Here is a 12,882-nt window from a genome sequence, read left to right as displayed (position 1 = left end):
GGTATTACTGAGTGTTTACCACACGTTTGCTGGGATCTGTGTTTGAACCCTGACCTCTGACCTCTGTGTGTTGTACAGGAGAAGGCTGACCTCGGGGAGCTGAACTTCTCTCTGTGTTACCTGCCCACGGCAGGTCGGCTCACCGCCACTGTCATCAAGGCCACCAACCTCAAAGCCATGGACCTCACCGGCTTCTCAGGTGACTTACCTATTGACCGCAGCACACTGACAACAGCACACTGATCACAGCACTGGGGGTCGTCTCTTCTGTTAGAAACAGCCTGACAAGACTCACATCACACATTTTGTATTTCAACTATTATTTGAATGCAATTAGGCTGCATAAACAGATGGAGCAAACACATCAATTGACTGAATTCATGAATATTTGAATATTGATGTTACATTCTGTAAATATTTCCCAAATAAATACTGTTCAACTGTTCCAAACATAATGAAGTGCCAACAATCTGTTTTGTGGCAATGTTGGAAACACAAGCAAATAGCAAAAATCATAAACGTTGGAGTGCTAAAAACCGCAGCCAACAAACAACCAAACGCTTTAAACACAATCATGTCCTGGCCTGATTGATGGCTGGGACTTAGGTAGCTGATGATGATTTAATTAATGAACGCCTAACGAAATTAATTGAGTTATTAATCCTGCCTGTGAGGATGTGATGATCCTGCATTACCACGGTAACAGTTACTATACTGACGAAATGACACGCTAAATTATGAGGCCACACCGTTATTATTGCTTTTATGATTAGGAGATTATTAGAATGCCTAACGAAGGTATAAAACAATCCACCATAAAATCAAATGGTAACTCTCAGTGTTCTGTAAGTGCTACAATGGACTAGAGCGGCAGTTTGCATTCTGTGGTAATTGACGTGAATCCACCCGTTTTACTTTGGCCTTAATCCGCCTCGTCCAAGGGGCCTTGATTTGGATGTCTTTTATGTGCTAAAGACAGATGCCTGGACGTGGGAGTATAATTTGTTAATAGCCTGCTCAAGGGTTGTCTCTTATCTTTGTCCCCCTCTTTCTCTTTCTTCCCTTCTCTTCCTCTATTTCTTTCTCTCTCTCTTTTTCTCTCTCCCTCCCTCTTTCTCCTTCTCTCAGACCCATACGTGAAGGCTTCTCTGATATGTGACGGCCGCAGGCTAAAGAAGAGGAAGACCTCCATTAAGAAGAATACGTTGAACCCCACCTACAACGAGGCTCTAGTCTTTGACATCCCTCATGAGGACATCGACAGGGTGTCCATCATCATCGCTGTCATGGACTATGACTGGTAAGAAGAGACCTGGGCTGTTATTACTGGACAATGGGAGTTTTATAAGTTTGTGTGGGATGTGGATGTAATTGATACCATTATAATACTGACTATGTATTTGGATGGTTGCTGCATAAAGGTATGTCTGTTGTTAATTGTTAGAAAAGGGCATGTCTGTTGTTAATTGTTAGAAAAGGGTATGTTTGTTGTTAATTGTTAGATAAGGGTAGGTCTGTTGTTAATTGTTAGATAAGGGTAGGTCTATTGTTAATTGTTAGATAAGGGTATGTCTGTTGTTAATTGTTAGATAAGGGTATGTCTGTTGTTAATTGTTAGATAAGGGCATGTCTGTTGTTAATTGTTAGATAAGGGCATGTCTGTTGTTAATTGTTAGATAAGGGTATGTCTGTTGTTAATTGTTAGATAAGGGTATGTCTGTTAATTGTTAGATAAGGGTATGTCTGTTGTTAATTGTTAGATAAGGGTATGTCTGTTGTTAATTGTTAGATAAGGGCATGTCTGTTGTTAATTGTTAGATAAGGGTATGTCTGTTAATTGTTAGATAAGGGTAGGTCTGTTGTTAATAGTTAGATAAGGGTAGGTCTGTTAATTGTTAGATCAGGGTATGTCTGTTAATTGTTAGATAAGGGTAGGTCTGTTAATTGTTAGATAAGGGTATGTCTGTTAATTGTTAGATAAGGGTAGGTCTGTTGTTAATAGTTAGATAAGGGTAGGTCTGTTAATTGTTAGATCAGGGTATGTCTGTTAATTGTTAGATCAGGGTATGTCTGTTGTTAATTGTTAGATAAGGGTAGGTCTGTTGTTAATTGTTAGATAAGGGCATGTCTGTTAATTGTTAGATAAGGGCATGTCTGTTGTTAATTGTTAGATAAGGGCATGTCTGTTAATTGTTAGATCAGGGTATGTCTGTTAATTGTTAAATAAGGGTAGGTCTGTTGTTAATTGTTAGATAAGGGCAGGTCTGTTGTTAATTGTTAGATAAGGGCATGTCTGTTGTTGTTAGATAAGGGTATGTCTGTTGTTAATTGTTAGATAAGGGCATGTCTGTTGTTGTTAGATAAGGGCATGTCTGTTGTTGTTAGATAAGGGTATGTCTGTGGTTGGTAGTTATTATTTTTATGGTGTGTAGCAAAGTTATTATAGCAAACTAAAACTAATTATGACTAATCATCACTCAAAACCATTTAGTAAATGTAATTTAAAAAAATAACCCGTTTGAAGAATTAAAACTGTACTGCCTCCAAAACTAAATAGAATAACAACCATCATGAATTATTGTAACGGTTGTCATAGGTGGAAGGTAAAGAGGACCAAGGTGCAGCGTAGTACGTGTTCATGGTAGATTTAATTAAGAAACTGAACACTAGAACAAAAAAACAACAAAGCGGAACAAACTAAACAGTTCTGTCTGGTGCAGACACACAAAGACAGAAAACAACTACCCACAAACACAGGTGGGAACAGGCTACCTAAGTAGGTTCTCAATCAGAGACAATGATTGCCAGCTGCCTCTAATTGGGAACCATACCAGGCCAAACACATAGAAATACAAAACCTAGACTACAAAACATAGAATGCCAACCCCAACTCACGCCCTGACCAAACTAAAACAGAGACATAAAAAAGGATCTAAGGTCAGGACGTGACAGTACCCCCCCCCCAAAAGGTGCTGACTCCGGCCGCAAAACCTAAACCCATAGGGGAGGGTCTGGGTGGGCATCTGTCCGCGGTGGCGGCTCTGGCGCGGGACGTGGACCACTCCACCTTAGTCTGGGCCCACTTAGGTGGCGCCTTTGGAGCGGCGACCCTCGCCGCCGACCATGGACTGGGGACCCTTTCAGCGGGCTCCGAATAGATGGGAGACTCTGACAGCGCCGGAGTGAAGGGCGACTCTGGCAGCTCCCGGAGTGAAGGGCGGCTCTGGAGCGCCTGACTGACGGGCGGCTCTGGAAGCGCCGGACAGGAGGGAGGCTCTGGAAGCGCCGGACAGGCGGGAGGCTCTGGAAGCGCCGGACAGGCGGGAGGCTCTGGAAGCGCCGGACAGGCGGGAGGCTCTGGAAGCGCCAGACAGGCGGGAGGCTCTGGAAGCGCCAGACAGGCGGGAGGCTCAGGAAGCGCCGGACAGGCGGGAGGCTCTGGAAGCGCCGGACAGGCGGGAGAAGCGCCGGACAGGCGGGAGACTCTGGAAGCGCCGGACAGGCGGGAGACTCTGGAGGGAGGAGACGGAGAGACAGACTGGTGCGTGGGGCTGCCACAGGAGGCCTGGTGTGTGGAGGAGGCACCGGATGGACCGGACTGTGGAGGCGCACTGGAGGCCTCGAGCACCGAGCCTGCACAACCTGTCCTGGCTGGATACTCCCTGTAGCCCGGCAAGTGTGGCGGGGTGGAACAGACCGCACTGGGCTGTGCTGGCGAACCGGGGACACCATGCGTAGGGCTGGTGCCATATAACCCGGGCCGAGGAGACGCACTGGAGACCAGATGCGCTGAGCCGGCTTCATTATTCCTGGCTCGATGCCCACTCTAGCCCGGCCGATACGAGGAGCTGCGATGTAGCGCAATGGGCTATGCCTGCGCACTGGGGACACCGTGCGCCTCACGGCATAAGACGGTGCCTGCCCGGTCAACCTCTCGCCACGGTAAGCACAGGGAGTTGCCTCAGGTCTCCTACCTGACTTAGCCACACTCCCCGTGTGCCCCCCCCCCCAAGACATTTTTGGGGCTGCCTCTCGGGCTTCCTTGCCAGCCGTGTTCCCTCAAAGCGCTGGCTCCCTTTACCTGCTGCCTCTGCTCTCCTGGCTGCCTCCACCTGTTCCCATGGGAGGCGATCCCTTCCAGCCAGGATCTCCTCCCATGTGTAGGAACCCTTCCAGTCCAGAATGTCCTCCCATGTCCATGAGTCCATTCCACACTGCTCCTGGTGACCACGCTGCTTGGTCCTTTTTTGGTGGATAGTTCTGTAACAGTTGTCATAGGTGGAAGAAGGTGAAGAGGAACAAGGGGCAGCGTGGTACGTGTTCATGGTAGATTTAATAAAGAAACTGAACACTAGAACAAAAAAACAACAAAGCGGAACAAACTAAACAGTTCTGTCTGGTGCAGACACACAAAGACAGAAAACAACTACCCACAAACACAGGTGGGAACAGGCTACCTAAGTATGGTTCTCAATCAGAGACAATGATTGCCAGCTGCCTCTGATTGGGAACCATACCAGGCCAAACACATAGAAACACTACAAAATACTACAAAACATAGAATGCCCACCCCAACTCACGCCCTGACCAAACTAAAACAGAGACATAAAAAAGGAGTCTACGGTCAGGACGTGACAATTATGTTTTTGGGGGGCAAAAATCGAACAGGGTTTTCAAGCTAAACTGATGATTGGTTGACAATAGGGCCTCCCACAATGCAGGTGATGACTGCAGGATGAAGTTAGTGAAGAGCAACTGCAGAAAGTTGCAGTCGACTGCAGTCAAAACTTCATGACCTTTGATCACATGATTTTTGTAAAGTTCATGTAATTGACATGTAGGCTCCCGTCTGACAGTTTTTATCACCAGAATGCAACACCTTAAAAGGCGGTGACCAACGATGGAGCTTCAACGCTCCTGGTTGTTGTGGAAATTGACCCACCACTACTGTTTACTTTGTGCATCTACGTCATCTCCCTGAGTCTACCTTTAAACCTAACCTAACCTATGACCTGACCCATCACCTTATGCATTACTGCACCACAGTGGCAAGATGTGACTTTCCAAAAAACACAAAAAACTATATGCATGTTGTTATGAAAAGTAAACTAAATAAAAAATTAGGTAAAGTAGATCTGAAAACTAACTGAAACAAAACTGAATTTCGAATAAAAATCTTAAAACTAATAGGAATATAAACAATAATAACCTTGTAGTTAGCACTCTGTTACATTGATAGACATTGTTATTGGGTTGGTATGTAGTTAGTACTGGATCATGTGTAACGTAGGTTGATGGTGGTTATTATTTGGTTGGTGTGTAGTTAGCACTGTGTGGGTCTATTACGTTGATAGATGTTGGTGTGTAGTAGGAGGGGTCATTCTGTTACCTTCAAATAACTGTCCAGTGTTAAATATGACCTATTATTACTGAAAACATGAGTGAAATAGATTTCCTTCCAATTTTTTTTAAATGATGTATGTTAAGAAGCTTTTCTGTGTTGGAATAGTGTGGGCGTACCCCAACAGAATGATGTGGGCGTATACCGGTCGTTAAAAATATCCTCCTCTAGACCGCTGATTGGCCAGCTCATCCTCCTCAGGAGTATGACACCATACTGTATGAGGAAGTAGCATGCATTTTGAAACGGTCTGTATGAGATACAAGTTTAAAGTGTTTTTTCTCCAATTCATGCTTTGGCCACTAATATGAGTACAGGATGAATAAACACAATTATTTGGGTATGAGTTAGCAGATTATGAACTTTGAAAAGTGTAATTTTCACTGGACAGTTACTTTAATAGACATTGTTGTGTACTAGCATGGGTCAGTCTAAAACATTGATAGACGTTATTTGGTTGGTGTGTAGTTAGTACTATGTGGGTCTGTACCGTTGATAGACGTTGTTATTTGGTTGGCGTGTAGCAGTGGTCTGTTGAACACATAGCTGATTGTCCCTGTGAGTCAGACTCCTGGTGGATTCCTCCTGTTTTACATGAGGATGGGCGCCTCATGAATAAACATGGTTTATGCTAATGCTAATGGAAATAGTGTCTGGTGGTGAGACACTGTGTAACCATGCCAATGTTTCTCTATCTGGCACTCACACCCTCCATCATCACACCATCGCATGGCTGGTGTGTGTTTGTGTTTTCTTTATCTATTATTAAACCCATGTTGTAGGTTATAGTATCTCTATAGTTCTGTGTGTGTGTGTGTGTGTGTGTTATTTTTTATGCATTTAAAACCCAGGTTATAGCATCTCTATAGTTCGATGCTTGTGTGTGTGTGTTTGTGTGTGTGCATGCATGCGTGTGTGTGTTTGTGTATGATAAGAATGTGCTCTCCATTTGTATTGAAACCTTTGTAATAGTCTCTGTATATTGTGCGCTCACTATTGATTATCCAATCTCTGTGGCCGCATTCATTTTCCCCGCATTCATTTTCCCCGCACTCAAGGTTGATAAATGAGGCCTACTTTGCCTGCTTGTCACAGTCTCTCTCTCTCTCTCTCTCTCTCTCTCTCTCTCTCTCTCTCTCTCTCTCTGTACCTGGCGGTGTGTTGGTCAGTATTGGTCATAATGAGGTCATAGGAATGTGTCGTGTGGGCAGTGACGTTGAGGGTCCTGGGAGGGAGCACTGGACTGCCATGTTGGCCAACCCCCGCAAGCCCATAGACCACTGGCACCAGCTCGTCGAGGTAATTATGTGCATGATGTGATGTGTCTGTGTACCGTTGAGTGTGTGTGTGTGTGAGTGAGTGCGTGACTATAGTGCTTTTTTGTGCAGGCCTGTGCTCTCATTCTATTTTCCTACTTCATGTATGTAATTGTACTTGGCCTTCTTTTCCCCTGTTCTAACTAGTCTTTGTTTTTCTATTCAGTCATTGTAAGTGACCACACATACATACAGTAGTCTGGGGGCTGTATGTATTAAGCGTCTCAGAGTAGGAGTGCTGATCAGTTTTTCCTTTTAGATCACATTGAATAAGATGACACGGACAGGGGGGACCTGATCCTAGATCAGTACTCCTACTCTGAGATGCTTGAAACATACTGTACAACAACTGGTCTGTCTATTCATCCACTCACCATATTGTTTATTAGTAATGAAATATCTATTTTAGCAGACATTTACCATTGTTATCTACAGTGTCTGTGTTGGTGATACTAACTCTGCTTTAATATATTTCTCCAGGAAAAACTTGTGGCCTCATTTGTGTCAAAGAGTCCCGCAGCCTCTCCCAAGCCTCACATCGTGGTGGACAGTCCTCACTCTGAGTAGAACTGTGAGTAGAACTCTTGGTTCAATGCTCTCACATGCAGTGCCAGGACCAGTGTTGGAGTCCTTTCCATTTCAACTCAGATAAATGAGTTGTATGATTTAGAAAACATCGTCATTACAATGGACGGGCAATTTCTGCTTCATGAATTAGATTGAATTGATTTCCTGCATTGCCTTTATTGAAGTGGACCCCAACCCTGACACACAATTGTTCAATATCCATAGCTTTTTTTGGAGGGATCTATATAACCACATCTTTGTGATTATAACCTTGGTGAATGTGATCCAGCTGAGACTCAGAGGCTGTTAGATTAACGAGCTGTGAGGCAAGAGTATCTGTACCATCTAGATGTTATGTACCTCACCCCCTGACTTACTGTACTCTAAGGCTCTGTTCTCTGTTTATGTATCTTCTCATCCGCACTGTCTCTCCTGCTTTATCTCTCTCTTTTTCCTCTTCTCCCCAGGTTATTATCATCTTTCCAGTTCCAGACTTTCCTTTCTTTCTGCTCATCTGTGAATAATTATCTCCATCAAACAAAGAGAGATAAGGAGACACATCGACTGCTATTCTACTGCTACTGCTGAATATTCCAACTCCTGTCCTGTCGCAACGAAGCAAAGGAAAACAGAATCTACATTCTATACAAGCAACACTTAGAACGCTGACACACACACACACACACACACACACACACACACACACACACACACACACACACACACACACAGTGCTTCAGGTTAGTGCCAGTAATTCATCCAGGAGGAGTGTGATGATGCACATTTCTCCCTCCAATCAAACCTGGTCCTAAGGTTTCTGCTCTGTATGGACTTCAAAAGACAAACTGTGTCAATGCTTTACTTTAGGCCATTACTATACACGTGTAGGAGTTAGGAAACATCCATGTAGTGTTTCCAGCAGGACAAACATCAGTTGTGGAGACTCTAGTGGTTTGGGCCTACCCTCTGGATCTGGGCTTTTCTGGCTTCTTTTAGCTGGAGGAAGGAACCTTTGCCGGTCGTTATTATTGATGTCAGGGGAGGGAGAAATGTGGATGAACCCATCTGCTGAGGCATGTTACGTAACCTTGAAATGTGTCCCTTCGCCTCATTATTTTGTCACCTTCTTCATGGTGCTCATTAATGTGAATTTGCTTTTATTTTTCTATTTGTTTGGTTTTGGGGGTTTGTGTAAAATAATCATCCAGAAAGGAATTTATCCATAGCATTTTTTTACGATCCACTAAGGATGTGATCGTGAGTACTTGAAGACCTGAACTATTTGAGCGCCTTGGGATGTTACAGGAATAGTGTTCCCCTGTTTGGACATACTGGCAGACTTTACCCCAGAGGACTCTACAGGGGAACTGTGATGAGGACGGACCTGCTCGGCTTGGAGTGCACTTACTGGAAATGTATCCTACAGGGAAGGATTTCACCATTATATCGATTTTTTTCTATCATTCCAAGATTTTGTTTTTCGGAAAGACATTATTTAATTTGAAAATATAAAAATTGTCTGCAGTTCATCATGTCTCCGACTGGACGACAACATTAGAAGGACACACACATTTGTGTTGCTTTGATTTGTGTGTATTTCTGTGTTTGTGTGTGTGTTTTGTATTTGTGTGCGTCTGTGTGTGTATGCCTGTATGTTTGTGTGTGTGTCACTGTGACCTTCTGTGTGACACGTTTCTGTGCTCATGACGTCCCTATCTTCTACCCGTCCTCGCGGCCCCACACCATTCCTAGCATCCACAGACTGAAACTCCTGTCTTTGAACAAAATGTGTCTTCTGTCCTGTGTGTCTTAGAGGAACCATTTGTGTGTAGGACCCATTGCACTTGGTGGGGAGTGGGAAACTAGGACCCATTGCACTTGGTGGGGAGTGGGATCCCTGATGAACAGTCGGTCTCTCACAGAGATTAGAGTGTATTGTGTGTGTTGTTTCCCAGATCAGCTGTCCGTCAATCAAAAGTGCCCCCCCCCCCTGCCTGATCTAAGTAACTGTGTTGGTTGTGTACTTCTTTTAGTAAATGTGTACTGTGTGTCTGAGGGGAAACCAGTTGGCACCGTGATGTTAGATACGTTTTGATTACTTGAGGTAGAATTTTGGGCTGAGTAATGACTCTTTTATGTCCCCTAGCAGTCCCTCCAAACGGGGAGACAGAGAGGGGGTAGTCATGTCCTTTATCTTTAGTGAAATACGATGACCCCCTGTTTACGCTCTGCACTTCCTCTTTAAGCACCATGTGGCTACTGCCATGAGAGAACCATGTCTACCACCACTTCTGCTACTATAACCTCAACTAACAGTTAGCACTACTAATGCTATGGCTGCCATTTCCCCTTAAACGCATTCAGGGGGATCCAGTTACTATTCCAACTTCAGGCCAAGGAAGTGCAGGGATGCTTACTGGTATGCTTGGAATGTACACTGATTAAAGCCGTATATCCCATATCATAGCCAGAAGTTTTCCATCTGGAACTGTGTGTCTGCTCAGGTTGTTCTGGGAGGTCATTGATCTGCCTGTATAAGTAGATACTATAGTATTGATCCATTGGCCTATCTCCAGGCTCTGTCTCTATCCCTCGCAGTCCACATGATTCTCTGCCCCATAACACTGTGGTGTTAGCACTCACTCAGCACTGGAGGTTGCTAGTGTGCTCTCAGTATTACCCTCCACCTCTCTCTCTCTCTCTCTCTCTAAATATACCTTTCTCTTGCTCCTTTATCTCTTTCTATGCCTGCCTGCCTGCCACTCTCTCTCTCTCTCTCTCTCTCTCTCTCTCTCTCTCTCTCTCTCTCTCTCTCTCTCAATATACCTTTCTCTTTCCCCTTTATCTCTTTCTATGCCTGCCTGCCGCTCTCTCTCTCTCTCTCAATATACATTTCTCTTTCCCCTTTCTCTTTCTATGCCTGCCTGCCGCTCTCTCTCTCTCTCTCTCAATATACCTTTCTCTTTCCCCTTTCTCTTTCTATGCCTGCCTGCCGCTCTCTCTCTCTCTCTCAATATACATTTCTCTTTCCCCTTTCTCTTTCTATGCCTGCCTGCCGCTCTCTCTCTCTCTCTCTCTCAATATACCTTTCTCTTTCCCCTTTATCTCTTTCTATGCCTGCCTGCCGCTCTCTCTCTCTCTCTCAATATACCTTTCTCTTTCCCCTTTATCTCTTTCTATGCCTGCCTGCCACTCTCTCTCTCTCTCTCTCTCTCTCTCTCTCTCTCTCTCTCTCTCTCTCTCTCTCTCTCTCTCTCAATATACCTTTCTCTTTCCCCTTTATCTCTTTCTATGCCTGCCTGCCACTCTCTCTCTCTCTCAATATACCTTTCTCTTTTCCCTTTATCTCTTTCTATACCTGTCTCTCGCTCTCTTTGATTGCTTGTTCTCCCACTCTATTTCTGAAAACTCCCTTTTCCCCACTTCCCTCTCTCTCCACACAGCCATTCACCCCCTCTCTCCGCCTCCCTCCATCTTGCCCGCTCTCTCTGTGTGTAGGACTCCTCTCTCCTCTGTCTCTCTCAGTGTTAGTGCAGTTCTGAATGGATATTGGGAAACATGTGTGCATGCTTATATTAACATGAATGATGTCAACTTGATGCAATGAAAATTAGATACGTGATGCTTTAAGCAAAACCTGACAATGAACTTGATATTAATACTACTAATGACGAAAATGGAGACCTAGCAATCGTTCTCTCTGTAATCAAAATAATGATGATAAATAACATTGTTTATCCTGTATATCTTCATTAAATAGTTATTCCTGATTTAATTTTTGATTCTTTAAAAAATATATAATTTCTTCAGAAGTTTACTTTTTATATGGGTTAAACGGATAAATAGACATTTGAACAGAAGTGAGACATTCAGTCTGAAATGCTTGTTTCAGCCAGAGAGCTAGGGGGAGGAGGGTGAAGAGGAAGATGATGTAGGTGAATGTGTGGGAGATGGTGTGGCTGAAGCAATGATCATGGAAATAAAGGATATGTATCATCCAGCCTCATTCTGTGTGTGTTTGTTTATTAATCACTGTGTGTGAAGTAGTTGTGTGTGCGTGCATGCCTTGTGTATTATGTATGTATACAGTAGCCTACACACACACTGGAGCTATATATATATCTGTATCCATATTGTATGGAATCTTCTTTGAACCTATAGGACTTTCCTCTCTCTCTTTCCTACTGTGTATTATCGTCTTGTGTAATTATTTAGTCACTTTGTCATGAATTCTTTGTTGTGTCCTCACTTTATCTAAATGCAAAGTGGAGTGCTGCTGCCTGCCTTGAGTGTGTATTTCTCTGGTCTGCCACCTACTGTTGCTTTGTGAGTCTTTTCTAGTAGTCATATAAATGCCAGGGAAGTCATGCAGTGATTATACCCTTATGAACTGAGCATTACAGTCATGCTCACTATCAGCACACTGAAACTCTGCTACACCAACCGAGTGGGAAGTGTGTGTGTGCGCGCTTGCATGCACGTGTGTGTGTGACACAAAGAGAGAGGAGTAGGAAAGGATTAAGAGAGTGAGGAGGAATGACACAGAGAAAGGGGAAGGCAGGGAGTGGATGAGGAGATGAATTAAAAAGACAAGGAATGGAAGCGAAAGAGTGTGTGTGTGAGAGTGAGTGTGTTTGTGTGTGAGGGAGAGGCGGAAGAGAACAGGTCTGTATATAGACACACTTGTCTAGGGGCGAACGGGGCACCTGCAGCACTTTGACAGTGTGAGCAGCATGAGAACAGTTCAGAACAACACACACACATACACACAGAAGTGCAGAAGCACCAGTTAGCACTGCTACAACACCACAAACTGCTGGGGGGGAGCTGGAGGTGGGTGAAGGGGCCGGGGGAACTGCTGTCTCCATGGCAACGTTCCCACCGTGCAAAAAAAAATATTTAGTCGGAAAGACATTTCACTCAGTTCAGTGAGCTGAAAGAAGCAGAGAGGGAGGGAGAGAGACTGGGGGAGGTGTGTGCAATACAATACATAGAACTGTTTCTATCACACTGGAGGGATTTATTAGGAAGCTGTCAGCTGCGCATTATTGCTAATATATTACTCATTACTATATATAATGGTAATGTATTCTGTTATCTCATTAAATATACATGTCATTGCTGTGGGTGAGCCTTTGGTGTTTTTGAATTTAGCAATGAAAGAAAGCAACGACACCATATAGATAAAGGGAATGTAAACCTCATGTCTATGTGACAAAAATATAAATATTCACTGTGCGGTGTAAGACTCATCATATGCAATATGGCTACACTTTTCAGTCCACTTTTATGCCTCCATAAATGTCACCCCAGAATTAGAAATAACCTCTGTGTGTGTGTGTGTGTGTGTGTGTGTGTGTGTGTGTGTGTGTGTGTGTGTGTGTGTGTGTGTGTGTGTGTGTGTGTGTGTGTGTGTGTGTGTGTGTGTGTGTGTGTGTGTGTGTGTGTGTGTGTGTGTGTGTGTGTGTGTGTGTGTGTGTGTGTGTGTTTATTTGTGTTTTGACCTAATACCGTTTTCCTAAATCAGTGTCAGTTATTTGTCGTAACCCAGTTCTGTCTGTATGTCAGTGGTGATTACCTGGTGGTGATTACCTGTTG

General features: G+C 44.1%; 1 protein-coding gene across 1 annotated transcript in view; it reads left to right on the top strand.

The window, feature by feature from the left end:
* Positions 1 to 10,033, top strand: part of LOC139424027 (synaptotagmin-C-like) — a 28,032-nt gene extending 17,999 nt beyond the window's left edge. The window contains exons 7-11 of the mRNA XM_071175712.1: positions 79 to 199; positions 1,129 to 1,300; positions 6,571 to 6,700; positions 7,198 to 7,288; positions 7,752 to 10,033. Coding sequence (XP_071031813.1) covers positions 79 to 199; positions 1,129 to 1,300; positions 6,571 to 6,700; positions 7,198 to 7,284 — 510 coding nt within the window. The 3' untranslated portion in view covers positions 7,285 to 7,288; positions 7,752 to 10,033. The remainder of the gene's footprint in view (positions 1 to 78; positions 200 to 1,128; positions 1,301 to 6,570; positions 6,701 to 7,197; positions 7,289 to 7,751) is intronic.
* The last annotated feature ends 2,849 nt before the right edge of the window (positions 10,034 to 12,882 follow it).

The sequence above is a fragment of the Oncorhynchus clarkii genome, chromosome 13 (assembly GCF_045791955.1).
Source record: "Oncorhynchus clarkii lewisi isolate Uvic-CL-2024 chromosome 13, UVic_Ocla_1.0, whole genome shotgun sequence".
Lineage (NCBI taxonomy): Eukaryota > Metazoa > Chordata > Actinopteri > Salmoniformes > Salmonidae > Oncorhynchus > Oncorhynchus clarkii.
The sequence above is the reverse complement of the archived record's forward strand: the minus strand, read 5'-3'. Positions and strand labels throughout refer to the sequence as shown.